Genomic DNA, 27,615 nt, shown 5'->3' with positions numbered 1-27,615 from the left:
TGGAACAGCAACTGGTCAGTCTCGGCTCTATTATATATAATATATATATCAGACCCCCCCCCCCCCAGCGCCACACCTGGGAGGGGGAGAAGGGATGGGGGGGGGCGGAGGTGGGACGAGCCCCAACTCCCCAGCACCCCCCCCCTCAGGTCACCGATTGTCACCGGGGAGGAGAGCCCGGTGCTGGGGGTGTCCTCGCTGCCCCCCCGCCCTGTCCCCGGCTCGAGGTGGGTGGGTGGGGGGGGCCGGCGGGTGGTTATTTACAGGAGGGGCGCACGTACGTACATATTTATAGGCAGCGGGGGGGGGGGGGGCCGCAGCACGGAGAGGAACAGAACAAAGTGCATTTATACAGACTAGATCCAGCTCTCACGGCCGGGGGGGGGCGCGGGGAGGCGGCGAGGGGGGGGCTGAGCCAGGGCTGCCATGCGAGGGGGTGAGGGGGGGGCCCCGGCTGCCGGCCCTGCCAGATTGTGCTCCCTCCTTCCAGCCGAAGCCCCCCCCCGGTAGTTTTGGGGCAGGGGGGGGCTCCCGCGGCTGCCAGAATGGGGTGGGGGGCACGGGGGGGGCTGTTGGGCAGCTCCCCAGCTTTGAGAGATTCTAGGGGGGGGAGCCCCCCCCTCCCCACTGCGGCTAAAGGCCGGTGTCGCGAGCGGGGTCCTCGGCGAGGGGGGCTCTGGAGCCTGGAAAAAATGGGGAGAAGGGGGGTGAGGGGATGTTGGGGGATGGGGAAGGGGAGGGGGAAGCACTGCGGGGGGGGTGGGTCTCACCTGGGGCGTTGGTGACGGGGCCCTGCAGGGTCCGGAGGGCGCGGGCCAAGGGACTGTCACCCTCGGGGCTGGGGGGCTGCTGGGACCACTGGTCCGTCTCCGGGGCTGAGCCCCCCAGGGGGGTGGTGTCGGCCGAGAAGCTGCGCCCCAGCGACCTCAGCAGCTCCCGGTGCGCCGCTTCCACAGCCTGGAGGGGGCCCAGGAGAAAGGGTGCTGGGTCAGAGGGGTGGGTGCAAGTTTGGGGGACCCCCCACCTCCACGACACGCTGAGAGGATCCCCCCCTCCCCGCCCTCCCCAGTTTTCCCCACTTTGGGGCTCACTTTCAGCCTGTTGAGCTTCAGCGTCAGCTGCTCGATGGTGCGGAAGATGAGGTCCACGTCGCGGAGGGGAGCTGGGGGGTCCGGGGACCCCTCGGCGGGGCTGGGACGGGCGGGTGCTTCCTGGGGGGAGCCCCGCGGGGGGCTGGGGGGCAGCGTGGGGGCTGTGGCGGGGGGCCCCGCTGGCATGCTGACGTAGAAATAGTTGCCTGAAGAAGGGATGAGCAGCGTTAGCGTGGCAGGGACCCGCTCGGGTGGGTGTTGGTGGCCCCCGCAGGGGGGGTTTGTTGCCCAAGTTCCTGCCCCCCCTCCCGGTTGTGTCCCTTCACGGGCAGGATCCTGCTCCCAAGTCGCTCCCGAGTGACACCGTCCCCCCGGGCAGGGCCACACGTCCCCTCGGAGGACGCGGCTCCCCTCAAGGGACGTGGGGCAGCCCCCGAGTGGGAACCTGGGGGGAGACATGGGGGCACCCTGCGAGGTCTGGGGAGGGGATGGGGGGGGAGGGTCTCTTTACCATCTACATTAGCTCCGCCTCCTTCCTGCAGCTCAGTTTCTGATTGGCTGCTGCCTGGCGAGGGCGTGGCCTCCTTAGCACCCTCCGCCTGGGCTGTGCACCCCGAAAAGAGAGGGCGGAGGGAGAGGGAAGGGGTGAGCAGGCCCCGCCACCGGCACCCACCACCAGCACCCATCAGCACCCACCACCAGCACTCAACAGCATTCTGCCACCAGCACCCCAATACCAGCATCCACCAGCACCCACCACCAGCACCCCAATACCAGCACCCATCACAAGCACCCAACAGCATTCTGCTGCCAGCATGCCAATAACAGCGCCCATCAGCAGCACCCCAATACCAGCATCCACCAGCACCCACCACTCAACAGCGCTCTGCCACCAGCACCCCAATACCAGCACCCATCACCAGCACCCACCAGAGCCCCCAGACCCGTGGGGTGCACACAGCAGACAGAAGGGGGGGTCACCCGCATCCCTCAGCCCCCCCCTACAAGCCCCCAGCTCCAATCCAGACGCAGACAAACATGAAGCGAGACCCCAAATCCCAGCAAAGGGCACGTCGGGGGGAGAAGAGGGGTCCCCAGCGCCTGCCCCCCTCCCTGCCCGCCCGAGGGCCCCCCGCCGTCACCCCTCTACCTTTCCGGACGACTTTGTAGCCGCTTGGCTCCTCAGGAGCCGCACGTGGCTCGTCCGTCTCCTCCTGCTGCGGCCGGGGCTCCGTGTCCTCGGCGGTCCCGGGGGGCTCTGCCAGCACCCCCCGAGAGGGGGAATCACGGCTGGGGAGCCCCGAGCCCCAGGCCAGGCCGCTTCCCGCGACGACCGATGGTGTCGGCGTCAGATCGTCCTCGGGCTCCGCGTCCCGGCACGGCAGGAGCCTCCGCAGGATCAGGAGCCGGAGGTTCTCCACTGGGATGGGGTGAAAAAAGGCGGTTTGGGGATTTTGCTTCCCGTGGGAGAGGCTGGGGTGGGGTGGGGTGGGGGGGGTGTCTCTGCCGGAGCCCCCCGCCGCACTCACCATCCTCCAGCGCCGCCTCGGCCAGCCCCTCCGTGCCGACGGGCTCCGGGAGCAGCAGCAGGCGCGTGGGGGGCCCCGGTCGCTCGGCCGGGAGAGGGGGGGCAGCTGCCTCCTCGTCGGGCAAGGGGGGTGCAGGCAGCTCTTCCTCCCCTTCCTCCACCTCGCTGCTCCCTGGTTCCTCCAGCAGCGCCGGGGGCTTCTCCCCACCCAGGAGTGCGGTGGGATTGTCGTCTGCTGCGGGGGGAAGAGGGAGAGCTCAGAGCCAGCCTGAAAGACGGGCAAGGTGCAGGCAGCGAGCGGCAGGCAGGGGTGGGGGGGGGTTACCTGAGGAGCAATCCTCTGCCTCTGCCTCTGCGCCCGAGCTGGCGCCTCGGGACAGGAGCGGGGAGACGTCGGGGTCCGGTAACACCAGGCTGCGGGGACAGGGAAGGGCATGAGCCCCCAAACAAGGTGTCAGGATCCCTGGCACCCACCCCCAGTCCCCAGGGACCAGGGAGGACCCTTGTCCCCAGTCCAACTGCCCTTTGGAGAGAGCCAGCTGGCCTCGTCCCCCAGTGCCCACCAGTATGGGACTGGGCTAGACCCTTGTCCCCCATCCAACTGCCCTCCGGAGAGAGCCAGCTGGCCTCATCTCCCAGTGCCCACCAGTATGGGACTGGGCTAGACCCTTGTCCCCAGTCCAACTGCCCTCCAGAGAGAGCCAGCTGGCCTCGTCCCCCAGTGCCCACCAGTACAGGACTGGGCTGTGGCCCCAGCTCCCAGCAAGGCTCACCCGGAGGGTGCTGCGCGGGTGGGCTCCGGCGTCCGGCGCTTGGGGGGGAAGGTGGCATTCCTCGTGGCACTCTGCACCGCCTCCTCCAGCAGCTCCATCCACCTGCCCAGCCCAGAGCCCCCCTGTTACCTCCCTGGGGGGGCAAGTGGGGTGGGCTGCTGCCCCCCCAAGAAGCCCCCACCCCACGCAGGCGCTGCCCATCGCTGCCCACACCCGTCCCGCTCAGCCTTACGTGTTTTTCTCGGAGGACGTCAGCGCCACCAGCTCGTAGATCTGGGGGCCCAACTCCGACGTGCAGATGATGAAGAGGGCTCGTTTATCTGCGCGTGGGGTGACCAAGAGCGATGAGGAAGGGCAAGAGCACGGCCCAGGGGTTTAACCCGACCCGCCAGCACCAGCACGGCCGCGGCAGGACCCGGCTGGAGCCGCAGGACTCTGCCAGCCCCCGCGGCTTTGCCCCTTTTTTTTTCCCCACCTGTGGCCACGGAGCGGATGAGCACCGAGTTGAGCTTGAGGACGGGGCTGAAGGTCTGTTTGTTGTCCGAAGAGCCCAGCGCCGTTTTGCTGTGGCACTTGAGCACCAGTTTCTCATCCTGCTTCTGCAGCAGCACCAAGAGATCCTCGAGGAGCAGCACGTGCAGGTCTGGGGTGGGAGAAGGGACAGAGAGCGGAGGCTCAGCCAGGGATGCGCTCACAAGCTCCCACCTTGCAGCCAGGAGGGAAAATGGCTCAGGGGATGCAGCAAAGAAGGGCTAAGAGGGTCCTTGTAACGCCACTGGGGCTGGGGGTAAAACACCCGTGTCCTGGGGGACGCTGAGGAGGCAGGGGGAGGTCTCCCAGTGCTCCCAGTACCAGGCGCTGGGGAAGGTCCGTACCCACAGTCTTGTCCTTGCCGACGCGCCAGGTGAGCGGCCCTTCGTGGATCATGCGCCGGGAGGTGAGGTCCAGGCTCTGTGGGAAGATGAGGGCGGTGCTGAGCGTGGGCTGGGGAGACCCCCGCTAGACCCCCCCCGCCACTGCCCGGGACCTGGGGCTACCTTGAACTCAGCAGCCAGCGGGTTGCTGGTCCTCTCCAGCGAGGTGGCATCCAGGCGTTTCTGGTAGCCCTCCAGCCGGTGCCGGTTCTCTGCTCGTTTCACCGCCTCGTTCACGTACTTGAGGATGTCCCGGCACTGGTCCCGGGCTCGGCACAGCTTGTCGTGCTCCGAGGTGCCCGCTGGCACGGCCGAGAGGCGAGAGCGTGTCAGGAGGACGGGCCGTCCCCGTCCCGCTGCACCAGGCTCCCAGCTGCTCCCGGACGCAAAACGCTGCCAGTGCAGAGCTCCCCGATGGCAAGAGGGAGATTTTCCCACCCCCAGGACAGAATCCCAGAATCATCTCGGTTGGAAAAGCCCTTGAAGCTCCTCCAGCCCCACCATGAACCTCACCCTGACCGTTCCCAACTCCACCAGATCCCTCAGCGCTGGGTCAACCCGACTCTTCAACCCCTCCAGGGATGGGGACTCCCCCCCTGCCCTGGGCAGCCCATTCCAACGCCCAACAACCCCTTCTGCAAAGAAATCCTTCCTAAGAGCCAGTCTGACCCTGCCCTGGCGCAGCTTGAGGCCATTCCCTCTTGGCCTGCCGCTGGGTCCTTGGCTCAAGAGACTCCTCCCCCCTCTCTGCACCCTCCTTTCAGGGAGTTGCAGAGGGCCAGGAGGTCTCCCCTCAGCCTCCTCTTCTCCACACTAAACCCCCCCAGGTCCCTCAGCCGCTCCCCATCAGACCTGTGCTCCAGACCCTGCACCAGCTCCGTTGCCCTTCTCTGGACACGCTCGAGTCATTCAATGGCCTTTTTGGAGTGAGGGGCCCAAAACTGAACCCACTCATCGAGGGGCGGCCTCCCCAGTGCCGAGCCCAGGGGTCACATCCCTTCCCTGTCCCTGCTGGCCACACCAGTGCTGGTACAGGCCCCCCCTGGCCTGGCTCTTTCTGCTGGAAATGCAGCACGTGTCCCCACCCACCCTGGGGTTTTGCTCTGGATGGCACCAGAGAGCCTCCCGCCAGCTGAAGGACATGCTGGAGACGGGAGCACGCAGCCCCCCTGGTGCCCCCCACCCAGCCCCTACCCTCGGTGTGCTTGATGATGTTCTCCAGCAGCAGCGGGTACTTGGTCAGGCGCTGCATTTCAGAGATGATCAAATCCTTGAGCTGTAGGCGCCGGCACTGGGGATTGCTTTCTGCTTCCTAGAGGGAAGAGGGTGAAAGCCCCCAGGTGGGATTTGAGGGTGGGGGGATCAGCGGCGCGAGGAACCACCCAGGAGAGGGACAAACCTGCATGAAGATCTGGAAACGGGTCTCCTTGCGCTGCTTGGTTTTGATCAGCTCTAGGGCGATGGATTGGTACGAGCAGAAGTCAGCAGCGACCTGCTGGATTTCCTCTTTGGCCAGGCCGTCAAACTGGGCGGGGGGTGCAGGGGAGAACCACACTCAGGCACCCCCCGGGCTTGGCCCCGAGTCTCCCTGAGCTCGTCTGCTCCGAGCGCAGCCACAGTGGGGTCACCTACACCCCCCCTTAAAGATGACACACTCCCACACCCACTAAGATGTCCCCGGGGGCTCTACCACCCCTGTCCCCCCCTTACCCGAGAGAGCATGAGATCCCCAATTTCTTTGATGATTGGTCCTTCTTCCCGGAGCTTCTTCATGGATTCGGAGAGAGAATCTGAATGAGGATGTGAGGGACAGACAGGACTGATGTGAACGGGGTGTGGGGGCCACCCACCACTCATCCGCACGAGCCCCCGCTGAGCTGCCTGCCCCAGAGGGTCCCTGCCAGCTCCGGCACGGGTGCAGGCAGGAGGGGCCAAGAGCTGAACGGGCTTTGTGGCGGCTGCAGCGTGTCAAGGAGGGGGACACCAAAAGCATGTCCTGAAAGCGTGCTACGCCGAGGGCTGGTCCCGGACATGGGCAGAGTGTGGAAAAAACCCCCAGGATTGCTCCCAGGAGAAGGGAAAGGAGAGGCCGGAGCGGTACGATGGTGTTAGCAGGGCTGGTCTGAGTGGGGGGTGACCAGGCAGGAGCCCCTGGGCAACCGCGGGCCGCGTGGGCCACCCTCTGCTCCCAGCACAGCGGGGTATGTGCAGGGAAGAGCAGGATCCGAGCGGGAAGAGGCTTACTGTGGATTTCTATCAGGTCAGGGAGGTTGGGGAAGAGGAGCGCCAGCTCTTCCCGGGCCAGCAGACTCTCCTTCTTCATCCGCTGGTAGAAGAGGAGGTCGAGGACTCGGAGGATGCGGAGGTGAGACCCTTCGGTGGCAAAGAGCTCTGTGCGAAAGGCACGGGGGTGGAGAAGCGCCCGGGGGAGCCCCGCGGCGCCGGGGCGTGCTGCTGGGGGGGCCCCGTGGCGTCGCGGGGGTGCGCCGTGCTCCTCCTCCTCCTCTTCCTCCTCCTTACCGTTGATCACCTCTTGCCGGTCGATCTCCTTCTGCGGCAGGTTGGCCACCAGCTCCCGGCTGACCGTGTGCTGCCAGTTTTGGGAGTCCAGCTCGGGCTCCAGGTCGGAGAGCTGGCCCTGCTCGTCCTCCAGGAGATGAGGCAGGAAGGGATCCACGCCGAAACCCAGGCTGGGCGACTCGATGCTCCTGGGAGGGTGAAAGGTGGCGGTGGGAGTCCCCTGCAGCCACCCGCATCCAGCCAGCCCACCCCACAGCGCTCCCAGTACAGCCAATATCTACCTGGGCCCTATTTCGGCTTGAACCCGGGGCCTTCAGCACAAGAAGTACAAGCCTCTGACTCTCGAGCTAAAAGACTAGGTCCCCCAGCAGACATCTATATAGGTCCTTTAAGCTCCTGCGTGAGACACAAGGGAACAGAGGTGCCCCCTCGCCCCAGGAGGATGGAGAACTAACAGGGGACTCCCTCCCGGGGCAGCCCTGGGCATCGCCTCCCCTTGTGCTCTGTCAAGGCTCGCTTACGGGGAGGGCAAAGCTAGGAAGGCACAGATGGAGCCCCTCTGACCCCCAAAGTGGGGGCACAGCCCCAGCACACCCCTACAGTGACCCTGCTCTGAAGGAAAACTGGCCCCAGGGACCCAGCCGGCTCGGGGCGGCGCGGTAGAGACGGCAGAGACGGCGGCTGGGCCACTCACCTGCGTCCCATCTTCGGCGTGTACGGGGGTGTGGGATTTTCCAGCGACCTGGGGAGGGATGGGAGAGTCACCCTGGTGTCCTCATGTCCCAGCCCCTCCCTCCTCCCATCGCTCCACCCCACGGGGCAGCACCCAGCAGCGTTTCCGTAAGCCCCTCCAGACGTGGGTCGGCTGCGAGAGGGGTTTGGGGCACAAACGGGGATTAAAGCCCAATTCTCTCTGTTTTCCCCCGGCAAACGTCGGCTCTGCTGGGTGCTGCGGGGCCAGGACCACCCAGCTCTGAGGGGCTTGACCCACAGGCTTAGCAAAACCTTTCCCAAGAGACAGCGTCTCAGCTCAAGGGGTTCAGCTTTCAGACGCCCCCCCCCCGGCCATCCCAGCTCCCCTTCAAAGCCAAACACGCCTGGGGAAACCCAAATCCTCCCTGCCCAGGGCTCGGACGGTGTCTCCCACCTCGTGGAGAGGCTGGAAGCGGAGGATGATGCCGACTGGTGAAGTCTCGTGGCCTCGGCTGCGGCGTCCATGTCCACATCACTACGGGACCGAGGCACGTTTTCTGCTTTCCGGGATTTCTTCATCTCCTCCCGGCCTTTCAAGCTCTCCGAGCGGCCCAGCTTGACCTCGGCGCGGGAACTGCAGCGGGGAGACAACACCGAGAACAGGCTGAGGCTGGTGGGACAGGCAGCGACACCCCCACGCACACAAACAACATTGACAAGCAGCTGAACGTGAGCCAGCAGTGGCCAAGAAAGCCCACGGCATCCTGGCTTGGCTTAGAAATAGTGTGACCAGCAGGAGCAGGGAGGTGACAGTCCCCCTGTGCTCTGCACTGGTGAGGCCACACCTGGAGTGTTGTGTCCAGTTTTGGGCACCTCAATCCGAGAGAGATCTCGAGGGGCTGGAGCGAGGGCAGAGGAGGGCAACGAGGTGGGGAAGGGCCTGGAGAATAAATCCTGTGAGGAGCGATGGAAGGAGCTGGGGCTGTTCAGTGTGAGGAGGAGAAGGGGAGGGGAGACCTCATCACTCTCTTGCAGCTCCCTGAAAGGACGTTGTGGAGAGGTTGGGGCTGGTCTCTGCTCCCAGGGAATTAGTGACAGAACGAGAGGGAACGGCTTGAAACTGCAACAGGGGAGGTTCAGGCTGGACAGGAGGGAAAAATGTTTCCCAGCAAGAGTGGTCAGAGAGTGGAATAGGCTGCCCAGGGAGGGGGTGGAGTCCCCACCCCTGGGGGTGTTTAAGGGCCGTTTGGATGAGCTGTGGGGGGATGTGGGGTAGGGGAGAGCTTTGTAGAGTCGGGCTGAGGGTTGGACTCGCTGATCCTGAGGGGCTTTTCCAACCTGAATGATTCTGTGAAACCCACTAAAACTGCGGTGGGAGCCCCAAAAACAGGTGCTGCACACCCCCCCCCGCCCCCAGGCATCCCCCTGCCCTACCCGTCCGACTCCAGCAGGTCCTCGGGGAAGCTGCCGGTGGAGAGGCGCTGGGTGCCGGGCTCCTGGCTCTCGTAATGCTGGTTGTTCTCAAAGTGCTGGATGATGTTCCTCACATTGCCGGGTTTGACTGCTGGGGCCAAAGCAAAGAAACAACCCCCGTGAGACCGGGCTGCGCCGCCCAGCTCGGGCTGCGGAGGCGAAGGCGCCGGCGGCATCGCGACCGCTCACCAAGGGGCTTCCCCCGCGGCCGGGCGCCAGCTTCCTCCGGGAAAAGGAGCTGAGCGGGCACCCGGGATGCCCCAGCGCTGGGTGGGAATGGCCACCGTGGCCAACCCTCCTCCTGGAGCCCACAGAACCCGGCCGAGCCCACCCCAACACCCGCTGTAACAACGCTGGGGTAGTTTTGGGGGGGACAAAATAAAACTAAGCGTATGAGGTGAATGGCAAACGAAAGAAAAGGCCTTTTACCTTCAACAGGGGACAAAGGGACATGAAATGCTGAAAGGAAAAACAAAAATGAGATGTCAAATCAATCCTGCAGTTCGGCAACGAAGGAGGTAAAGAGGGAACGTGTGAGCTAATGGCATGAGAACTCAAAGCAGAAGGGGAGGAAGAGGAACATGCGCACACACGTGTACACACACGTGTACATACACACACACACACGTACACACTTGCTCTCAGCCCCCTCAGGGGCTGTGGCGCTTTTAGAACACAGCCAGCAGCCTGTAAACCTGCAGGATCGGGTATATAAGATAAATCTGGGGGAAGAGCTCAGCTCTGTTCCCTTCCCACTCCCCTCAAAGCCACGTGGGAGCATGGACGGTTGAGACAACACGTTTCCAAGGAGCAGCTGGAGGAGAACGGAGCATGGCTGACAAAAAGTGTCTGCTACCGGGTGAACGGGAGCCCCACGGGTGCCAGGGGCCACCCAACAGCCCCGGGCTGCAGATCTCCTCCAGGCAGCGGGGAGGCAGGGGGGGTACAGCACCCCAGAAGGTCCCGATACTCACTGCTTTGGGAGGAGATTTTGGGCTTCCCAATGTACTTGAGGATAGGGTTGCGCTTCTTGTCTTCCATGGCATCCTTGTCCTTCTTCGTGCTGCTGCTCTGCTGGGACACGTGGGAGGAGCACCGATAAAAACACACGTCACCACGCAGGCCCCGAGGGTGTCCCCAACCTCCCCTGCGCTGGCTGAACGCCGCGAGGAAGGGACGGGGTCGGGATCTGGCTCTGCCCTGGCGCTAAGTGGCTCTCCCAGGCATGGGGTGGGGGAGATGGGGATCTCTGGAGTGGCCTCCAAAGATCCAGCAGCAAGAAACTGGTCCTGGGGCAGAGAAGCAGCTGCCAGCAAGTCACCCACCTTCTTGGTCTTGGGGAAGAAGGGCAGCCACTTGTCCCTGTCCGGGAGGGACTGGGCCTTCTCGCTGGTGCCGGCCGCCCGGGGCTCCCGGCTGCGGATGCCTGTGTGGTTCATATACGTGCTGAGGGCAAAGGCCATGGGGGAGCTGGAAGAGAGGAGAGCGTGGGGCTGGAGATCTGACCCCAGGCCAGGGGAGACGATGGGTGAGGCCAGGAGGTCCTGTGGGGCTCTGCGGGGAGAGGGTCTCCCTCCCCAGGCAGGAGAGGATGCCCAGGTTGGGCTGCAGGGCAAGTGAGACGGGAGGGAAGGCAAGAAGCAGCTGAAGAGGGTGAGCTGGGGCTGGCAGGGGGCTGCACCCAGCGCACCAGGACCCCGGGGTAAGTGCTCCCCCTTCCCCAGGGCCAGCCTGAGAGCCCACGGGGGTACGCCTGGCACGGGGAGGGGGTGCTGGAGGCCAGCATGGGAAGGGGATGCTCCTGCCACCCCTCTCCTTTTGCCTCCTCAGCTAGCAACTGTAAGGCAGTCGCATCTGGGCGCTCTCCCGCTGCGCCCCGGGGCCACTCACCTCCTGTCCTCTTCATATTTTGACCTGGAGAGAGAAATGGGGAGGGATAAAAGAGCTTGTTTGGAGCAGGCTTCTCTACTCAGCTCTCAGCCCCGAGCCCTCCATCCCACCGTGCCCCCTGCTCCTCACCGCACCCCGCGCCAGCTCCAAACTCTCCTTCCCACCTCATGGCAAATGTGTGGATCAAGCAGGATCAAGGAGCAGAGCTAAGCCTGTGCCCGATCCCCTTCCCCACCTCCTCGCCCCAAATCCAGGCACTTCCCCACGTGCAGGGCAGGGAGCCTCTGCGGCAGCCTGGCACTCACAGGATGTCGCCCAGCTGGGCCAGCTGCTTCTCGGCCACTTGCCGCTCCTTCTGGGGGTCCCCATCCAGGTCCAAGAGGTCGTTCTCCCCGTACAGACTCCCCAGGCCCATCGTGCGCTTTGTTCTGCGGAAGATGAGGGTCAGGGCCACGAGAGAGGCAGGAGCCCGCCGAGCTCTGACGGACACGCAGGCAGCTGCGTTACCTGTAGTCCTGGATCTGCTCCTGGATTTCAGGCATCACCATCTCCTGAGCTTCAAAGAGGGCGGCTCGGACATCGTCCCCATTCCGCAGGCGAGTCTCTGGGGACAGGAGAGGAGAATCGGTGTCACCACCCATGCTCAGAATGCAAGGGAGGGCCCAGGGGATCTTCTGGCAGCCCCAGGCCCTGGGGCAGAGCTGGGACAACCTGTCTCCCATTTTACACAGACACCCACCCACAACAAGACCCCCGGGACTGAGCTGGGGAAGAGCTCAGGAGCTCCAGTCCCAGACCTCGTCCCGTCCTCACTATGAGGGCAACAGGCAGAGTCCTGCAGAAGTCCTTTGGGATCCTGCTTTGGCATCCTCATGAACAGCCCCTTGGTCAGGGCGAAGGCGCCGGCTGTGCAGACGGCGGGGACGGGCCCTGGCCCACGGCACATGACCTGGGAGCTCCTCACTCACCGATCTCAGCCAGGAGCTGCTCAGACACTTTCACTCGGAGAGGCTGGGGAGGGAAGGCAGAACAGAATCACAGAATCCTCTCGCTTGGAAAAGCCCTTGAAGCTCCTCCAGCCCCACCATGAACCTCACCCTGACCGTTCCCAACTCCACCAGATCCCTCAGCGCTGGCTCAACCCGACTCTTCAACCCCTCCAGGGATGGGGACTCCCCCCCTGCCCTGGGCAGCCCATTCCAACGCCCAACAACCCCTTCTGCAAAGAAATCCTTCCTAAGAGCCAGTCTGACCCTGCCCTGGCGCAGCTTGAGGCCATTCCCTCTCGTCCTGCCGCTGGGTCCTTGGCTCAAGAGACTCCTCCCCCCTCTCTGCACCCTCCTTTCAGGGAGTTGCAGAGGGCCAGGAGGTCTCCCTCAGCCTCCTCTTCTCCACACTAAACCCCCCCAGTTCCCTCAGCCGCTCCCCATCAGACCTGTGCTCCAGACCCTGCACCAGCTCCGTTGCCCTTCTCTGGACACGCTCGAGTCATTCAATGGCCTTTTTGGAGTGAGGGGCCCAAAACTGAACCCACTCATCGAGGGGCGGCCTCCCCAGTGCCGAGCCCAGGGGTCAGATCCCTCCCCTGTCCCTGCTGGCCACGCTAGTGCTGGTACAAGAGCAGCTCAGCACAGGTTCATGTTCCCCGTGCAGCGAGCAGGGCTGGACGGAGCTGGGGACACGGTGCACACGCCAGAGCCGCACTCAAAGCAGCGTGGAGAGGGTGCCCCGTGCTCCTGCACCATCGCCCAGTGGCAGTTTCTGCAGCCAGAGAGGCCAGAGCTGGGGATCTCCTACACGAAGCACCCAGCACCCAACACGCAAACCCCTGCGGAGCAGCGCAACGGGACCCCACTTCCCTCCAAGGGGGACTCTGGGCCCCCGGGAGCACTAACGGGAGCGCCTGGAGCCCCGTCCTCGCTGCCAGGAGTCTCCTCTCCTGCCTGCGCCGAGCTTCCAGGCAGCAGGGCAGCTGCAGTTGTGCAAGGGGTGGGTACAGGCCTTACGCAAGCGCTTGCACCGATGCGGAGAAACCAGCAGCAACAAAAGCAATGTCAGCGGCAAAAACACCATTAAAAATATCCCTGTGTGAGGGACGCGACGCCCAGCGCTGATCCCCTGTCCTGCCCTCCTGCCCTCACCGCGTTCTTGTCCAAGAAGATGTTCCAGATGTCCTTCCCCAAGACCCGGGAATCCTTGGCCGTCGTCTGCTGGCAAACGTCCGTGCATAAGTAGAAGAGCTGCAAGGAGGGGAGAGCGGAGGTGGGCAGTGAAGGAGGAGGAAGGTTTTGGAGCAGGGAGGGGAAAAGGCTCGGGAAAGCGGCGCCGGGACGGCCATGAAACAGGAAATGATCACTGGGGTCTGGGGAGGGCAGCACCCCACCGTGCCACGCCTGGGAGGAAGGGGAGGAAGTGTAACCCTACGCTGTGTTTCCCTCTCACGTGCACGCACAGCTGGGGAAACCACCGGCTGGCAGCTGCCTGCAGCAGGCAGCCAGAGTGCAGGCAGCTGCCTGAGCCTCGGGCAGAGCTTTGAGGACGGGTTCAGCAAAGCAGCACCACCCTGCGCTCAGCTGGAGGAGGGGACGGTGCCAAACACGCTCCCCTGTGTGTGTCCCCCTCCCAGCAGCGACAGTGGCGGGGCCCTTACCAGGGGGCTGGGGTCTGCCTGGGAGAAGATGTAGCGCAGGAAAACGCCCAGATGCGCCGGCCGGGATTTCAGCTTGCCCAGGTCCTGGAAGAGGGAGTCACACTGCGCAGGGAAGGGACCAGAGAAGAAAGAGCCAGTTACAGAATCCCAGAATCATCTGGGTTGGAAAAGCCCTTGAAGCTCCTCCAGCCCAACCATGAACCTCACCCTGACCGTTCCCAACTCCACCAGATCCCTCAGCGCTGGCTCAACCCGACTCTTCAACCCCTCCAGGGATGGGGACTCCCCCCCTGCCCTGGGCAGCCCATTCCAACGCCCAACAACCCCTTCTGCAAAGAAATCCTTCCTAAGAGCCAGTCTGACCCTGCCCTGGCGCAGCTTGAGGCCATTCCCTCTTGGCCTGCCGCTGGGTCCTTGGCTCAAGAGACTCCTCCCCACTCTCTGCACCCTCCTTTCAGGGAGTTGCAGAGGGCCAGGAGGTCTCCCCTCAGCCTCCTCTTCTCCACACTAAACCCCCCCAGTTCCCTCAGCCGCTCCCCATCAGACCTGTGCTCCAGACCCTGCACCAGCTCCGTTGCCCTTCTCTGGACACGCTCGAGTCATTCAATGGCCTTTTTGGGGTGAGGGGCCCAAAACTGAACCCACTCATCGAGGGGCGGCCTCCCCAGTGCCGAGCCCAGGGGTCACACCCCTTCCCTGTCCCTGCTGGCCACGCCAGTGCTGGTACAAGTTAGGAAGGAAAGGAATTCACTCCTCTGGATCAGGCCCAGCCCATGGCTCAGCACCGGGCTAAACCCCCGGCTCCCACAGCCCTTTCCTCACCACAGACCGGCCTGTCCCTGGATGTCCCCAGGATTTTTCTAAATGCCATGACCATGGGTGGGAGGGGGACAGCCCTGTCCCCTCAGGAGGGACAAATGCCAAGAATATTTTGGACGCCGTTACCTCATTATTGAAATAACCCGGGTCATAATCCTCCTCCGGCCCGATGATGAGGGGTCGTCCTGTCCGGTCCAACCCCTGCCAGGGAGAGGGGACAGTTCGGAGCCAGGCGCTTGGCTCTGGGTGGGGGGGACACACCTTTTCCCACCCCGCCAGCTCCCGAGGGAGGCTCAGACCACCTCCGACGGGGCCCAGCACCCACCCAACGCCCTGGGGGTGCAGCGGGACCCCCCAGCTGGCCCCAGCCCACCTGCTCGGCAGCGGGGGGGAAGGGGGTGTCGGAGCCTTGGCGGCGATGGTGCTGGAAGAGGCGGGTGCTGATGACCGGGGAGGTGCGCGGGCTGTCCAGGCCGTGGTCGGAGAGGACGGAGTTGCGGTTCAGGGAGCTCTGCTCGGGACGGCAGCGCAGGCCTCAGGGGCAGGCGGCGGTGGCCGGGCTCCATGCCGCGCGCTGCCGCTCGCCCACCCGGCACCGGCACCCGGGGCCGCCTCGAGAGCAGTTTCCAGGTCAGAGACCATAAAGGGAGACGGGCCCAGGGAACTTGGAAATCACAAAAACCCTCCAGTGCCCTCAGAAAAACTTTTAGATTTGGACCACAAGCCAAAAACTTCGGGGTACCCTTCATTTGGGGGGCGGTTACGCCAAACTAAGCATTACAAGCCCAAGAAATTCAGAGCTGAGGGCACATTGCAAGGAATTCGGTTTGTTCCAATGACAAACAAATAACTGATGGCAAAGGCAGGTCCTCGACCCCCAAGGAGGCACAGACCTGTCTGTCTGGGCGTTCCCCCCCACTCCCAGGGCCCAGCAGAAGTTGGGGTGGGCTCCCCTCGGGGGTAACCCCGCTCTCACCTCGCTCACGGAGGGGAATCGCTCCGGCCCAGACTCCAACCCACTGTCACCGTCCTGCGAGTCCAGGGAGAGGCGTCCTGGGAGCAGAGGAGACACTGAGCCGTGTGTTCAGGAGATGGAGCCGTGGGGACGTTCGGAATCACCGGCACAACTCACCTTCCACCACCCTGAACCCGGCCAAGCCGGAGTCGCTGCACAGCCGCCCTGAATCCTGCAACGTGAGGAGCTGTGTTGGACCGGGGGGACGTTCCCCGGCATGTGGGGACACCTGGACACAGGGCCAGGGACAGGCCAGCCATGGTGGCTTTTGGAAACCAGGGATGTCTCCACCGCTGTCCCCGCCACCTCGGAAGGGTCTCCCCAGGCTCGGAGGGAGCTGGGAGGGATGACAGACACCCTGAACTGGAGGTAACCCCACTAATTTCACATACCATGGAGCCACCAGTTTCCTGGAGGATTTTGAGCTGCAGCTGGCTGACCCGCCGGCGTGCTCCCTCGATCTGTTCCTCCACGGCGCTGGCAGGGTTTCGGCTGTACGCCTCGTAGAAGCGCTGAGCGGAGAGATGAGAGGGGACACTGACACCAGCCCCGACCCCGTCACAGAATCCCAGAACCATCAAGGTTGGAAAATCCCTTGAAGCTCCTCCAGTGCAACCATGAACCTCACCCTGACCGTTCCCAACTCCACCAGATCCCTCAGCGCTGGCTCAACCCGACTCTTCAACCCCTCCAGGGATGGGGACTCCCCCCCTGCCCTGGGCAGCCCATTCCAACGCCCAACAACCCCTTCTGCAAAGAAATCCTTCCTAAGAGCCAGTCTGACCCTGCCCTGGCGCAGCTTGAGGCCATTCCCTCTTGGCCTGCCGCTGGCTCCTTGGCTCAAGAGACTCCTCCCCCCTCTCTGCACCCTCCTTTCAGGGAGTTGCAGAGGGCCAGGAGGTCTCCCCTCAGCCTCCTCTTCTCCACACTAAACCCCCCCAGGTCCCTCAGCCGCTCCCCATCAGACCTGTGCTCCAGACCCTGCACCAGCTCCGTTGCCCTTCTCTGGACACGCTCGAGTCATTCAATGGCCTTTTTGGGGTGAGGGGCCCAAAACTGAACCCACTCATCGAGGGGCGGCCTCCCCAGTGCCGAGCCCAGGGGTCACATCCCTCCCCTCTCCCTGCTGGCCCACGAGGAAACGGGGCTGAGCGGGCCGACGGGCTGAAGGGTGCGCTCGTCGCTGTGTGCTGTGCAAGGGCAGCACTGAGAGCTGCTCCCCTGCGGCTCCACAATAAAAAAGAGCCGTGCTGCTGCCATACCTGTAACTCTGCCTCCTCCTGCCGCAGCATGTTGCGGAGAATCTGCGTCGCGTGCTTCTGGACTTCAGGGTCCTGCAATTTCGGATGGAGGCAAAGAGACGGGTTGAGTTTTGCCTTCTTCCTGCCCACCGCGCCGGGCAGCAGCGTGGACAACGCGTCGGGGAAACGCCCCGTCATTATTTGCTACCTGCAAGGGCTTGGGGTCGGTGATGCGCTGCGGCGGGGGGAGCGGCGGCGGGGGAGGCGGCGGGGGGCAGGCGGGGGTGATGCGGGGAGCCCCCGCCGTGCTCACGTCTTGCTGAGAACCAGAGAGCCCCACCGAGGGAGGGGGAGAGCCCAGGAGGGTCAGAGCGACGTAGGCACCGGCTGGAAAAATTTGGGAGTGGGAAAGGGTGAGAAGGACTCACGTTATTCACTCTCTCGACCTAACCCACCCGATGGGCATCGCGGCAGCGGGGTGGGCACGTCCCTGGCCCTGTCAGCAGCGAGGCCACCTCTGCCGTGGCGGGTGCTCCCCTGGCCCACCCTGCAAACACTCACTGGCATGATCGAGACAAATTTTCCCATCTTTTCCCCCCAAGAATCAAGACCTGCCCTTGGGTGGGATGCTGTGGCCTCCCGGGCTGAGGTGCTGCAAGGCTCATGACCAAAGCTGTAAACGCTGATTTGTCTTTTTAGGACCCTGCCACGGGACAAAGCGTCACCCTGGGGGTGCAAGAGGTGGGGGCTGGCTGCCACCAATCTCCCCAATAGCCCGATGGAAATGTGCTCCTCTCCCCTCTTCACCCCCAGCAGCCCGGGCAGAGCGGCCGGCCAGTGGGCACCGGGGCTGCCGGCCACCCGGGGCCAGAAGGAGCCACCGCAGCTCCCCAGCCGTACTCACACTTGATTAACTTCACCACTTCGAGGTGAGAGCTGTTGGTCACCATCGTGCCGTTCACCTGGGAGAGGAGAGAGGGGGTCAGAGAAGCTGGCGGGGGGGAGCGGGGTGCACGGCCCCACACGCAGAGAAGCGGCGGAGGCGACAGCTGGGGGGACTCACCTTGACTATGCGATCCCCCTCCTGCACCCCGGCTCTCATGGCCGCCCCCCCTGTGACACAGGGAGGAGAGACACAGTCAGGAGGGACGGAGGGGAGACAGACGGAGCCAGGGGCTCCGCTCCCAATGCTCCCAGATCATCCCGGCACGTTCCTGTCAGGGTGGGGACACGGGAACCCCCAGGCACATATTTCCCGCGGGGGACAAGGCCGGTGACCAACCTTGGGGGCTTTACGCACAACCCCCAGCACACATTCAGCTCAGAGCTCACCCAGCCAAGCCCTCCTCTGCTCACCCAGCCAGGCCTCAGCCTTTTCCATCCGTCTCAGGGTGGGAGAAGGGGCCCCAACCTCTTACCCCACCGCCCGGGTTGGCTCCGACACATCTAGAGAGCCACCAGGTGCCTGGATCCAAAGGCAGGAGCGGGGCCCAGGAAGAGCAGCACTGCTCTGCCTCCTCCCCCCCTGCCTGCTCTTTAACAAAGCTGAGGTTGGGATACACGAAAAATTCGCTTTTCCTAAAGCCAAAACCAAGAGGAAAATGTTTCCATTAGGTTCAACTCCAAGCCAAGGGCCTGGGACACGGCAGTGAGCGCCGAGAGTGGAAAGTACATCGGATTGTTGGGATTCTTTCGGCTTTAACGGTCTCGTTATTGGCAAATGAAGTGAGCGGGGAGAGGGGGGACAACGCTCCGGGCTGTCCTGCACCTGGGGACACCCCCCAGGGCGAGGGGGCTGATGCGGGGGGCTCCCCACACAGCTCCAGTTGCAGGAGAGAGGCACTCCAGCGCTAACCTGCCCTTGAAACTTGCAGCATTTTCCCTTTCCTATATTCTCATTTTTCCTGGCTTTTGGGCTAGAGGGAGGGGGGGGGGAAGGGGGAGGAGGTGGGAACATCCGCTGTAAAATAAGCAGCTCATTGTCTATTTAAATTGCTGCTCCAAGCCCTGCCACCCCGCAAAGTCATTATACAGCAAAACCGGCAGCGTCTCCGGCAGCACAGCGCCAAGAGCACTGAGCTGCTGAGTCTGTGTTTACCCAGGGCTACAAAAGGGAATTCCCCACCCACCCACCGTCAGCAGCTCCCCGGGCTGTACAAGGAGCGGGGAGAACGCAGCAGTTTTGGGGAGCTTCCCCAAAACACTTTCCCCAAAACCACCTGCCTTCCCCCCCCAGCAATCGTGTCCTGTCCATTGTGGCTGATGCCGTAGCAAGACCCCGAGCTGGCAACGCTTAGGAAGGAAAACCCCTTTCTCCCAGGTTTTCTCACAGGGGATGAAGCTTTGGGTAGGTGAGGGGAGCCCCGAGGCATCTCCTGCCCCCCCCTGCCCTCACCCCGCCTGCTGCCAGCGCCGGCCCCTCTCACCTGGCCGCACCGACTGCACCAGGACGACGCGGTCGCCGCTGACGGTGAAGCCAAAGCCATGCTGGTCCTTCTGGATGATGACGCAGCGCTGGACCAGACCTGGGGAGGAAGAGGAGGGAGAACCAGTGAGGCTCCGAGCCTGGGGCGCAGGCTTGGCTTGTGGGGACCCCCCTACCCCGCTGCTCTCGGTTTCAGGGGTTGTGAGCAGAGCCTGGTGCAGAGCCCCTCGAGTCAGCGACCCAAGGGCACGGCTCATTCCTCCTCACCCTCGTGCGACGTCCCTGCTCGGACCCTTTCTCCTGAAAACAGGGTGCCCCGGCGAGCACGGGCAGGGTGGGGAGAGCTCCCGGCCGCTGGATCATCCCCGGCTGCTTTGCCGGGTCCTGCCCTCCCCCCGCAGCCTCAGCCGGGTGACTTTGGGTGCTGCCAAGGGGCACAGGAGCTGTGTCCCCGCGGGCGCTGCAAGGACCGAGGCAGGCGGCAACGTGCCCCCAAGCTCCCGGTGGGGACAGGGTGCGAAATGAAGTCCTCGGGTGCGAGAGAAGCAGAGGAGGAGGCAGGAAAACTTACCGGTGGTTTCGGAGGAGTCGGAGGGCTGGCGGTGGTGCCCGGGAGACCTCCGCTCTGAAGACGAATCACCCAGGGAAGACAGGCTGCTTAACCTGCGGAGGAGGAGGAGGAGAGCTCAGGGAGGGGGATGGCTGGACGGAGCCACCCTCCAGCCTCAGTGGGACCGGGGACAGCTGGACAAAGCCATTCTCCAGCCACGCTCGGGAAAAACAAAGGCACAGAGCTGGAAGGTGACGCAGCCAGCACGGGCGAGCGCTGCCCGTCCCTCCAGCTGCCTGTCCCCAAACTGCCCCGGGAACAGGCTCCTCTCCCTTCGGCACTACAGGGCTCCGGGGAGAGCCCCAAAAGAGCCCCCGCTCGGCGCCAGGACCCCCAGGGTCTCGCGTTTGCTGGCGGGGGGGGAGCGGGGCTCAGGGCAAGATGCATCATGCAGCGCAGGCAGGACGGAGCTCGGTGGCGGGTCTTTGCCAGGCTGCAGCGGGGCTGATGGAAGGAGAGACACGAAGCAGCGAAGGATGGGTGAGAGACGGACAGACAGACAATGGACAGTTACTTTACAGTCCTGCCCTTTCGCTGAGCCTGGCTAGTCCTCCAGCAGGGCTCTGGATGCTGGATGGGCACATGGGGCTTTCTGGGGCACAGCTCATCCCCTCGCTGCCGTGCTGGAAGCGGGGGGCTCGTCTACGTGGCTTTTTTGAGCCCCGATGTTTATTCTCCAGCTAACGGGGGTCTGGAGAAGTCCAGGCTGGGCCGCTACCCCTGCGAATGCTGCGTGAACAAGACCGTGCCAGCAGGCTTGGTGGGTGGGCAGGAGACCCACGAGCTGTGGCCAGAGGGAACGGCATGCCAGAGCAGCCCCCAGCCTCTCCCCCTCCTCAGGGGCCTGATTTTGCCTCCAAACCCAGCTCCATCCACAAAACGAGGGCCCCGGAGCGCTGCCTCCCCTTCCCCGTGTCCCTCCACGATCTCACGCCATCCCAGGGATGAAAGCGCAGCTCCGCTGTCCTGTCTCTCCTCCTCCTCCTCCCCAAACCAGCCACAGCTCTCCCCCGTCAGGGCAGGGCCGGAGGGGTCAGAAAGCAACGGGAAGAGCGAGAAAATGAAGGTGTTCCCGGTGGGAAAAGCAGCCGGTCTCTGCCTCAGCCCCCGAAGGCTGCGATGAAGTGGGGGTGCAGGATGAGAGCACACGCAGCCCCGTCGCCGACCCCGCTTACCTGGGCAGGTGAGGCTGCCTCTTGCTGCCCGCTCGGCTGCCGGGGTGGTGGCGGTGTGAGGTGGCCCAAGGGACACCCGGAAGACAGCGGCGCGGGGAGGCGGGGAAAGACAAACAGATCAAGAGGCAGAGGTGTGACTGACGGCAGGGTGACAGCGCGCTGACACCCCTCGGGGAGGGTGGCGGGACCCAAAAACACCCCCCCTGCGCCCGGCACGGCCTCACAGCACCCGCCGGGCTTGGGGCAGGATTCTCCTTTCTCGGTGCAAATCCTCCTCCCGGTTTTGTGCCTTCCTCAGCGCAACTGGGAGGCATCGAGCAAGAGGGTCCCCCCCAAAACCACCCCACGGGGACGCAAAGTCAGAGCCCACAGCAGCGTAAACCCGACAGCGTCGCTGCTGGGGCCTGTTCTTGAGGTGCAACAAGTCCCTGGCTCCTTCCTGCGCGCCGGGAGATGAATATTAGGAAACACCTCGCTGAAGGTCGCCTGGACAATCCTCATCCAGACCCGACCTCACAACCGTTACGCCGCAGCCTCTAATTTACTCGATTACAACCCTCGCTCGCTAAAGCGGGGGATAAACCAGGACCTCGGCGCGAAGGAGCCCGGGCGCAGCCTTGGTGGGGGCTGCGGAAGCGGGGACACGGCCGAAGCATCCCAACAGCTTCCCCAGGAGCTGGGGGCAGGGGTGGGACTGGTCCCCCCGCTGTTTCAGAGGCAATCCAGGATGGGGAGCGGCACTGCTGGCAGGCGAAGGGTAGGTGCAGGATTAACCCCGCGGGATTACCCGGCAGCCGGGCGCAGGGTGCTCTCGGGGCAGGTCAGACCCGCCGCTTATCCAGGCCAAGGAAGGATCGGCTCCTCTTTCCGCATCACCCCGGATGCCAGGACTTAAGGTGCTGCTGCACAGCGGGACAGTCATTAAGCCTCTTCATTAGGGGAAGCACCCCGGTGCCTGACGAGGCCAGGACCACGCGCGGCTGAGCCCACAGCCCGGCCAGGAGCCACCAGGCCGACACCAGCACCACTTAGGGACGTGCCAGCCCCGCGCCCGCAGCAGGAGCCCGTCTCCATCCCGCCCGAAGGAGCCAGGCCAGCGCTGGCTTATCGCTGTCTAAAAGAGTAGTTTAATTCGGCTTTGCATAAGCTCCTTCCTAATTGACTTACAGAGAGCCAAAACATGCCATTTTAAACCAAACGCTGCCAGCTTGACGGAGACCTGACCCCGACGCCTGTTTCCAGCTGGGGAAGCTCCTTCTGGTGCCCTGAAAGACCCTTCGGTTTTCCTAAAAGTTGTAACTCCAGAGCCCTTGTACGATGCCCAAATCCCGCAACCGCCCTTGACTCACCCAGTCCCAGCGCTGGGGCCAGTCTCCAGGCCGGCACCTGCAGCCACATCCTACGTGCTGCCCTCAGAGGTTTTGGCTCTGAGGTTATTTTCCTCGGTTTTGGCTACTTTGAGTTAAATCACAGCTCTTTGCTTTTCACGAACACACGACAAGAGGAGCGAGACGCTCTGCGTCGCCTGCCTGCAACGGGGGCAGGATGGGAGAAGGCAGGACACGCCGGGCATCCCGGCGAGAGGCACAGCTGAGATAAAAAAGGAAAAACAAGGAAGAAAATAAAATCATCACGCACGCTCAAGAGCAAAGCACAGCACAGGCGCTGCCACCTCGGGAGCCCACGCAGAGCAAACGCCACAATTAAAAGATTAAGGGAGAAATAGGATCAAATCCTCAAAGCGGGTCAGTCTCCAGCCGGAGCTTTGCAAAACGCTCTCTCCGAGACTGGGAGCTTTATTTTTTTTTTCCCTCCCAGGTCTCCAAACGGTGGATCCCAGCTCCGGGGAAGAGAAAACGTTTTGCGAATAGTTGGAGCCCGCGCTGTCACGCCTGGAAACCTGCTGCCTTTTGAAGCGAGCGGGGCGGCAGGCGGGGCCAGCGTCGGCCCATCAGCAGGAAAAGTTGTGAAAAAATAGAAATGTGTACGGAAAAAAGAAAAAAAAAAAACAAACAAGCAAAAGCCACAACTTGAAAAGGGAAAATCAGTGTCTTGGTGGGATTCCTCTTGCCATTGAGTCACTGCTTCCACCGCAGCCTGACGCTACGGTCTGCGCTGCTGGTAGCACCAGGATTACCCGGCATCTCCCGTGCCAAACCCCGCTGCCGGCCGCTCCCCCGGGCCACAGCCCCGCTGACGGTTTCACATACTGGTATTCTGGGGACAGGAAGGAAGGAAGGAATTTCAGCTCCAAAAAAAAAAAAAAAAAAAAAAAACCCCAACCCAAAAACCCAACATAAAAATGATTCAGCTTCCTCCCCTTCCCCCTCCCCGCCACACAGCAGAGGGAAAACGCGTTGGCCGGGCTGCGTCCAGCCCCGACGCTCCTCTCGCTGGAGCGGCTCCAGCCTCGCGGCGCGTTGGGGACGTCCCTCCGCATCCCCCCCACCCCATCCCCGCTGCCGCAGCCTCCGGGAGCGGGGTGTGCGTCCCCCCGCTGCGGAACGCTCGCTGCCTCGCTGGGGATGGAGAGGTTGAGGCTCAACGTCGCCCGCTGCTCCTGCTCCGCGGCCGACCCATCGGCTGCCGCACGATGACGCATCGGGGAAGCTTGTAATTATGCGTCTGCGTCTCAGTTTGCACGGCGAGGCAGATTTAAACCTCGCTAGGGTGTTGTGAGCAAATGAAGGAAAGAAGGGGGGAAACAAAAAATATAATCATTTCTCGACATTTTTGGCCGCCTGCAGACGCAGCTTGCGATGACACCCCCCGTCCCCGAGGAGATCTGGTTTTCTTCTCATCTTTTCCCACAACAGGTTTCCACCTCCCAGCCGGCGAAGACGTCAGAGCTCGCTTGAAGCGCGGGACGAGAGCGGCTCTCCGGGGACTCCTGGCCGGGGTTGGCTCACGATCCCGCTGCCTCCGTCCCCGCCGTGCCGACCCTGGGGTGTTTGCGAGGCAGCTCCTTCTTCCCGGCAGCAGAGCCGGGCCCGCCAGCGTGCTGCCAGCGCCGGGGCTTCGGCAACACCGGCGGCGAGGCGGCAGCCGGCCGAGAGCCGGCGCGTCCCCGCGGCACGCAGGCTACGGGCGACTGCCAAGCCACCCCGCAGCTGCTGCCCGCGAATCCACGAGGCTGGAGTCATCCCGGATCCATCTGGGGTTTATGCAGCAAAGCTTTTTCCTTCTCTCTCTCTCCCTCTCTGCTATTTATTTATCATTTTTTTTTCCAAGGGAGAAAAGCAAAGCAAAGCCTCAGCCCTCAGGAGGCGGCTGGTAGCAAATTTCATTTTGCAAATCAGATGCAAAGTCCCGTGTACGCGCCACAGCAAACTGAATTTAAATCCCCGGATTCCTCCAGCAACTTTGTTGCAGCAGACAGGGGATTCTGCAAAAGCTTTGTTTAAATTAAGACTTTTAATTAAATGGGGGGGGAGAAAAAAAAAAAAGAAAAAATTAACGCGACGAGCACAGCAGCCCTGGTTGTTTAATGGCGCAGCAGACTCCATTCCCCACATTTCTAATTGTCTGTGTGCTGCAAATTTTTGCAATGCCAATTCCCCACGGGGAGGAACGGAGGCTGAGCGCGGGGACAGCTGTGATTTCGGGCAGCCAGTCGGTTACGCAAAATCAGTCGGGTTTCGCAGTCGCGCTGCCTGCCCGGCTCGCTGGGCCGGGGTCCTCCGGCACCGCTCTCTCCCCAAACAGCCCCCGGCAGCTCTGCGAGGGTGCAGCCGGGGAAGGGAGACCCAAAACAACCCCGGTTCCGCTCCCCGAGGCGGCTGTGGGAGCTCCCGAGCAGGATTAGACCCAAAAAGAGACGGAGACTGGAGCGCTGTGCCCGGCAGAGACCAGTGAGAGCTGGGGAAGAGCACGGAGGGGCTGCGGGAGGTGAGGAAGGGGCGAGCAAGTATTTACGCCTTAATTAGATAATGTCTGCAAAGCACTTTGCACAGCTCTGCTACATCAACGTTAAGTATCATCACGACCGCTACCAGCAAAGTTAGGCCGGATCGGCAGCAACCCCGCACACCGAAAGCCCTTTCCGACCACAAAATTTTCTTTTAAAAGCTGTGTGCCATCCTTTCCCTCCCCACCTGCAAGAAAACCCACGGCATGGGAGCGCGGCGGGGGGGCGTCCGACGGCAAAGCGGAGCCGGGATGCGAATTCCCCACCGAGGACGACGCGGTTCACGCGCCGCTGCGGGGCCCAGATTTCCCCGGGAACGCTGCCGGAGCGCGCAGCAAGACCGTGAGCCACCCCAAATCCCTCCCGAGCTCTCCCCGTGGCGGGCAGTGTAATCATTAACGGTGCCACTGGAAAACGCAGACTGGCAGAGCTGGTTTGTCCGGCACTGACGGCGCTTTTGGGGTGCGAGATCTGGAGCAGCGAGCGAGATACGGAATAACCTACCCCGAAGGGATGTTTTCTCCCCGACCTTCCTCCTAAATAAAAGCCGCACACCCCACAGCGGGGAGGATTGTGCCTCTTTCCACCAGCGCAGCTCTCGAACCGCTTTCCTCCAGTGGGCTCCTTCTACAATTAAAACCGTGGCAATACAAGACGTTAAGACAGCGGCGACTAAACCCACGTCCCCGCAGCTGGACGGCGCTCGCCGGTGATGCACGGCTCCTTCTGCATCTCCTAACACTGGGGGAAGGAGATCTATACTGGTTTGCACTGGTCTGCCTCTCCTGGGAGCCCCCAGGGGGCTGCCTGCGCATCGATGGGCTGCGGGGATCAGAGGGCAGAAGCCCTGCGCCCACCTCAAAGCCACTGTGGTGGGTGGGAGGGTGGGGGCTGCTGAGGTGTTTTGGGGGGAAAACTCCTCACATGAACCTATTTCCAAGTGATTTTTGTTGCCGAAGAGCCGTGCCACCCAGCGACGAGCGACTCCCAGCTCAGCCAGGGCACTTCAGGCGCCTGACCTTAACGAGCGGAGGAGACCGCGGCTATTTAAAGAGCAGAGAGAAGCCTTAAGCCTGGTAATGACGCCCCGCAGCTCCCCGAGGCGGGGAAGTCGGGCAGCGAGGCTCACGCGGCACCGACACGCCGCCGGGACCCGATCCTGCCACTTCCCCACCCAGGATGGGTGTGAAATTCAGCAGCTCCTTAATTTCTACTCCGGCTGCGAAGAGGCAGAGCCTTGTCGCCGGCCTCGTGGCCGAGTCCTCCAGCTAATCAAGAGTTACCCAGAGGGAAAGCGTGGCGGGGCGGTTTTGTGCTCCACGCCAGCCCCTGCCTCGCACACCCAATCTTCCCCCCAAAGCGGGAGGACGCCGCGCGAAGGGCTCGTTGGTGAAGGAGGTGGAAACACGTCGCCCGTCCAACCAACGGATGCACCAAACCGCCTCTGGGCGCAGCAGCGGGTGCCGATGCGCTGGCACCTCACGTTGAGCATCTTCAACGCCATCAGCCAGGGACCAGCAGACGCGGCCTCGCAACCACCCCCAACGCCCTGAATCGGCTTCTTCTGGAGCACGAGGAGCGGGAAGAAAACCTCGTTTTCGGCAGAAAGTCACCCTCGGCGGCACAAAGGGGCGAGATCCACGTCGGAACAGACGCTGTCGCATCCCTACGGCTGCACGGGGGGGTCGCAGCCAGGGACACGGGGAAGCTCCTCGCCCCGAGACGGGGCAGCCGCAACCCACCTCCATCCCTCGAGTCACCCCAAAAGCAAATGTTTTTTTTTTATGAGGCTTATTCCCACAGATGCAGCGAAGGGTCTGAGCTGGCTGTGAGGAGCGAGGTGCCCGTTTCCAGCTCCCAAACACACACCGACCTCCATCTTCCCGCGCGCAGAGCGGGGGAGACGCCGGCGGCGCTGCCCACCTGGGCCCGCGCTGTCCGGAGACGGGGTGGGGGGGGGACACGAGTGGGACCCTCACCGGCCGCTTGCCCCCCATTCCCAGGGCAGAAGGCGAACGCATCCCGCTGGGGGTTAATTAGCTTAATTGCCTGCGAAGAACTGAGCTCTGAGGAGGGTGAGAGGGCAGTGAGGTGCCCCATTCACCCCAGGGGCGTGCCCCCCACCCCATAAACCCACCTGAAGAAATTCAGGTTAAAACTGAGGCTATTTGGGGCAAAACGCTCCTGCTGCACCCAGGGGAAGATATTTAACGGCGCAGGAGCAAAACTGGGTGTTTCCCCATTTCTAATTTCGGCCACATTTTCCCACCGGTCAGACGTGGGTTGGTTTTGGGGTGGTTTTTTGTGGGTTTTTTTTTTTGAGGGGACACGCACACACGCACACACACACACACACACACACACAACACCCACACACACACACATAAGCCTGATCTGAGCATCGCGGCGGGACGCAGCACCCCGGGGAGATGGAGGGACAGGCGGGGGGGGCAGTGAGGGGCTGTGACCCCCCCCCCCCCCCTTCGTCCTCCAGAGCGGGAGGGCCCGCGGCCTGCCCTACCCACGCCCCCCAAACCTCAGAGTTTCACCCCAAAACGCTGCTTTTTCAGAGAGGACCCCCCGGCCGCAGCGGGGGGGGTCTCCCCGCCGCCCCGGCGCCGCTCCCCCGGCTGACAACCGCCCCGAGGCCGCGGGGAGCTGCGGGCCCCCCCCCGGCCCCCCACCTACCTGTCGAGGGCCTGCGGAGGCCGCACGCTCATGGTGCCTCGCCCGCGGCCCCTCGGCGGTCAGGGCGCGGGGAGCCGCCGCCCCGCTCCGGCCGCCACCATCCCCGGGAACCCGGCGGCGGCCTCGGCGGCCTCGGCGGCGGCGGGGCCCGACCCCCCGCTCCGGCGTTGATCTCGGCGCGGCGGCGGCGGCGGCGGCGCGGC

The 27,615-nt window shown here is 63.4% G+C and overlaps 1 protein-coding gene across 10 annotated transcripts; it reads right to left on the bottom strand.

Annotated features, from left to right (window-relative positions):
• Nucleotides 1–2: 2 nt before the first annotated feature.
• ARHGEF11 (Rho guanine nucleotide exchange factor 11) lies at nt 3–27,615 on the bottom strand. 10 transcript variants are annotated; one of them, XM_074809340.1, is made up of 41 exons: nt 27,413–27,615; nt 19,604–19,695; nt 19,034–19,132; nt 17,671–17,720; nt 17,512–17,569; nt 16,816–16,994; nt 16,629–16,700; nt 15,759–15,878; nt 15,484–15,538; nt 15,328–15,404; nt 14,725–14,862; nt 14,478–14,552; nt 13,533–13,634; nt 13,024–13,122; nt 11,851–11,893; nt 11,390–11,486; nt 11,188–11,310; nt 10,883–10,906; nt 10,318–10,462; nt 9,967–10,066; nt 9,422–9,451; nt 8,954–9,083; nt 7,974–8,153; nt 7,521–7,568; nt 6,827–7,014; nt 6,551–6,697; nt 6,017–6,096; nt 5,706–5,831; nt 5,501–5,618; nt 4,430–4,608; nt 4,268–4,343; nt 3,868–4,035; nt 3,625–3,712; nt 3,393–3,494; nt 2,945–3,033; nt 2,621–2,854; nt 2,242–2,511; nt 1,603–1,695; nt 1,092–1,297; nt 771–957; nt 3–683 (listed from the first exon to the last, which is right to left on the bottom strand). In XM_074809340.1, exons 1-41 carry the CDS (start codon nt 27,442–27,444, stop codon nt 634–636), a joined length of 4,569 nt encoding a protein of 1,522 aa, XP_074665441.1. In that variant the 5' UTR covers nt 27,445–27,615; the 3' UTR covers nt 3–633. The 10 variants fall into 10 exon arrangements, with proteins under 10 accessions (XP_074665441.1, XP_074665443.1, XP_074665442.1 ...); XM_074809342.1 differs by having other exon boundaries at nt 8,954–9,080; XM_074809341.1 differs by having other exon boundaries at nt 9,967–10,063.

This window comes from Strix aluco, chromosome 30, assembly GCF_031877795.1.
Source record: "Strix aluco isolate bStrAlu1 chromosome 30, bStrAlu1.hap1, whole genome shotgun sequence".
Classification (NCBI taxonomy): domain Eukaryota; kingdom Metazoa; phylum Chordata; class Aves; order Strigiformes; family Strigidae; genus Strix; species Strix aluco.
This window is presented reverse-complemented; position numbering and strand designations above follow the sequence as displayed.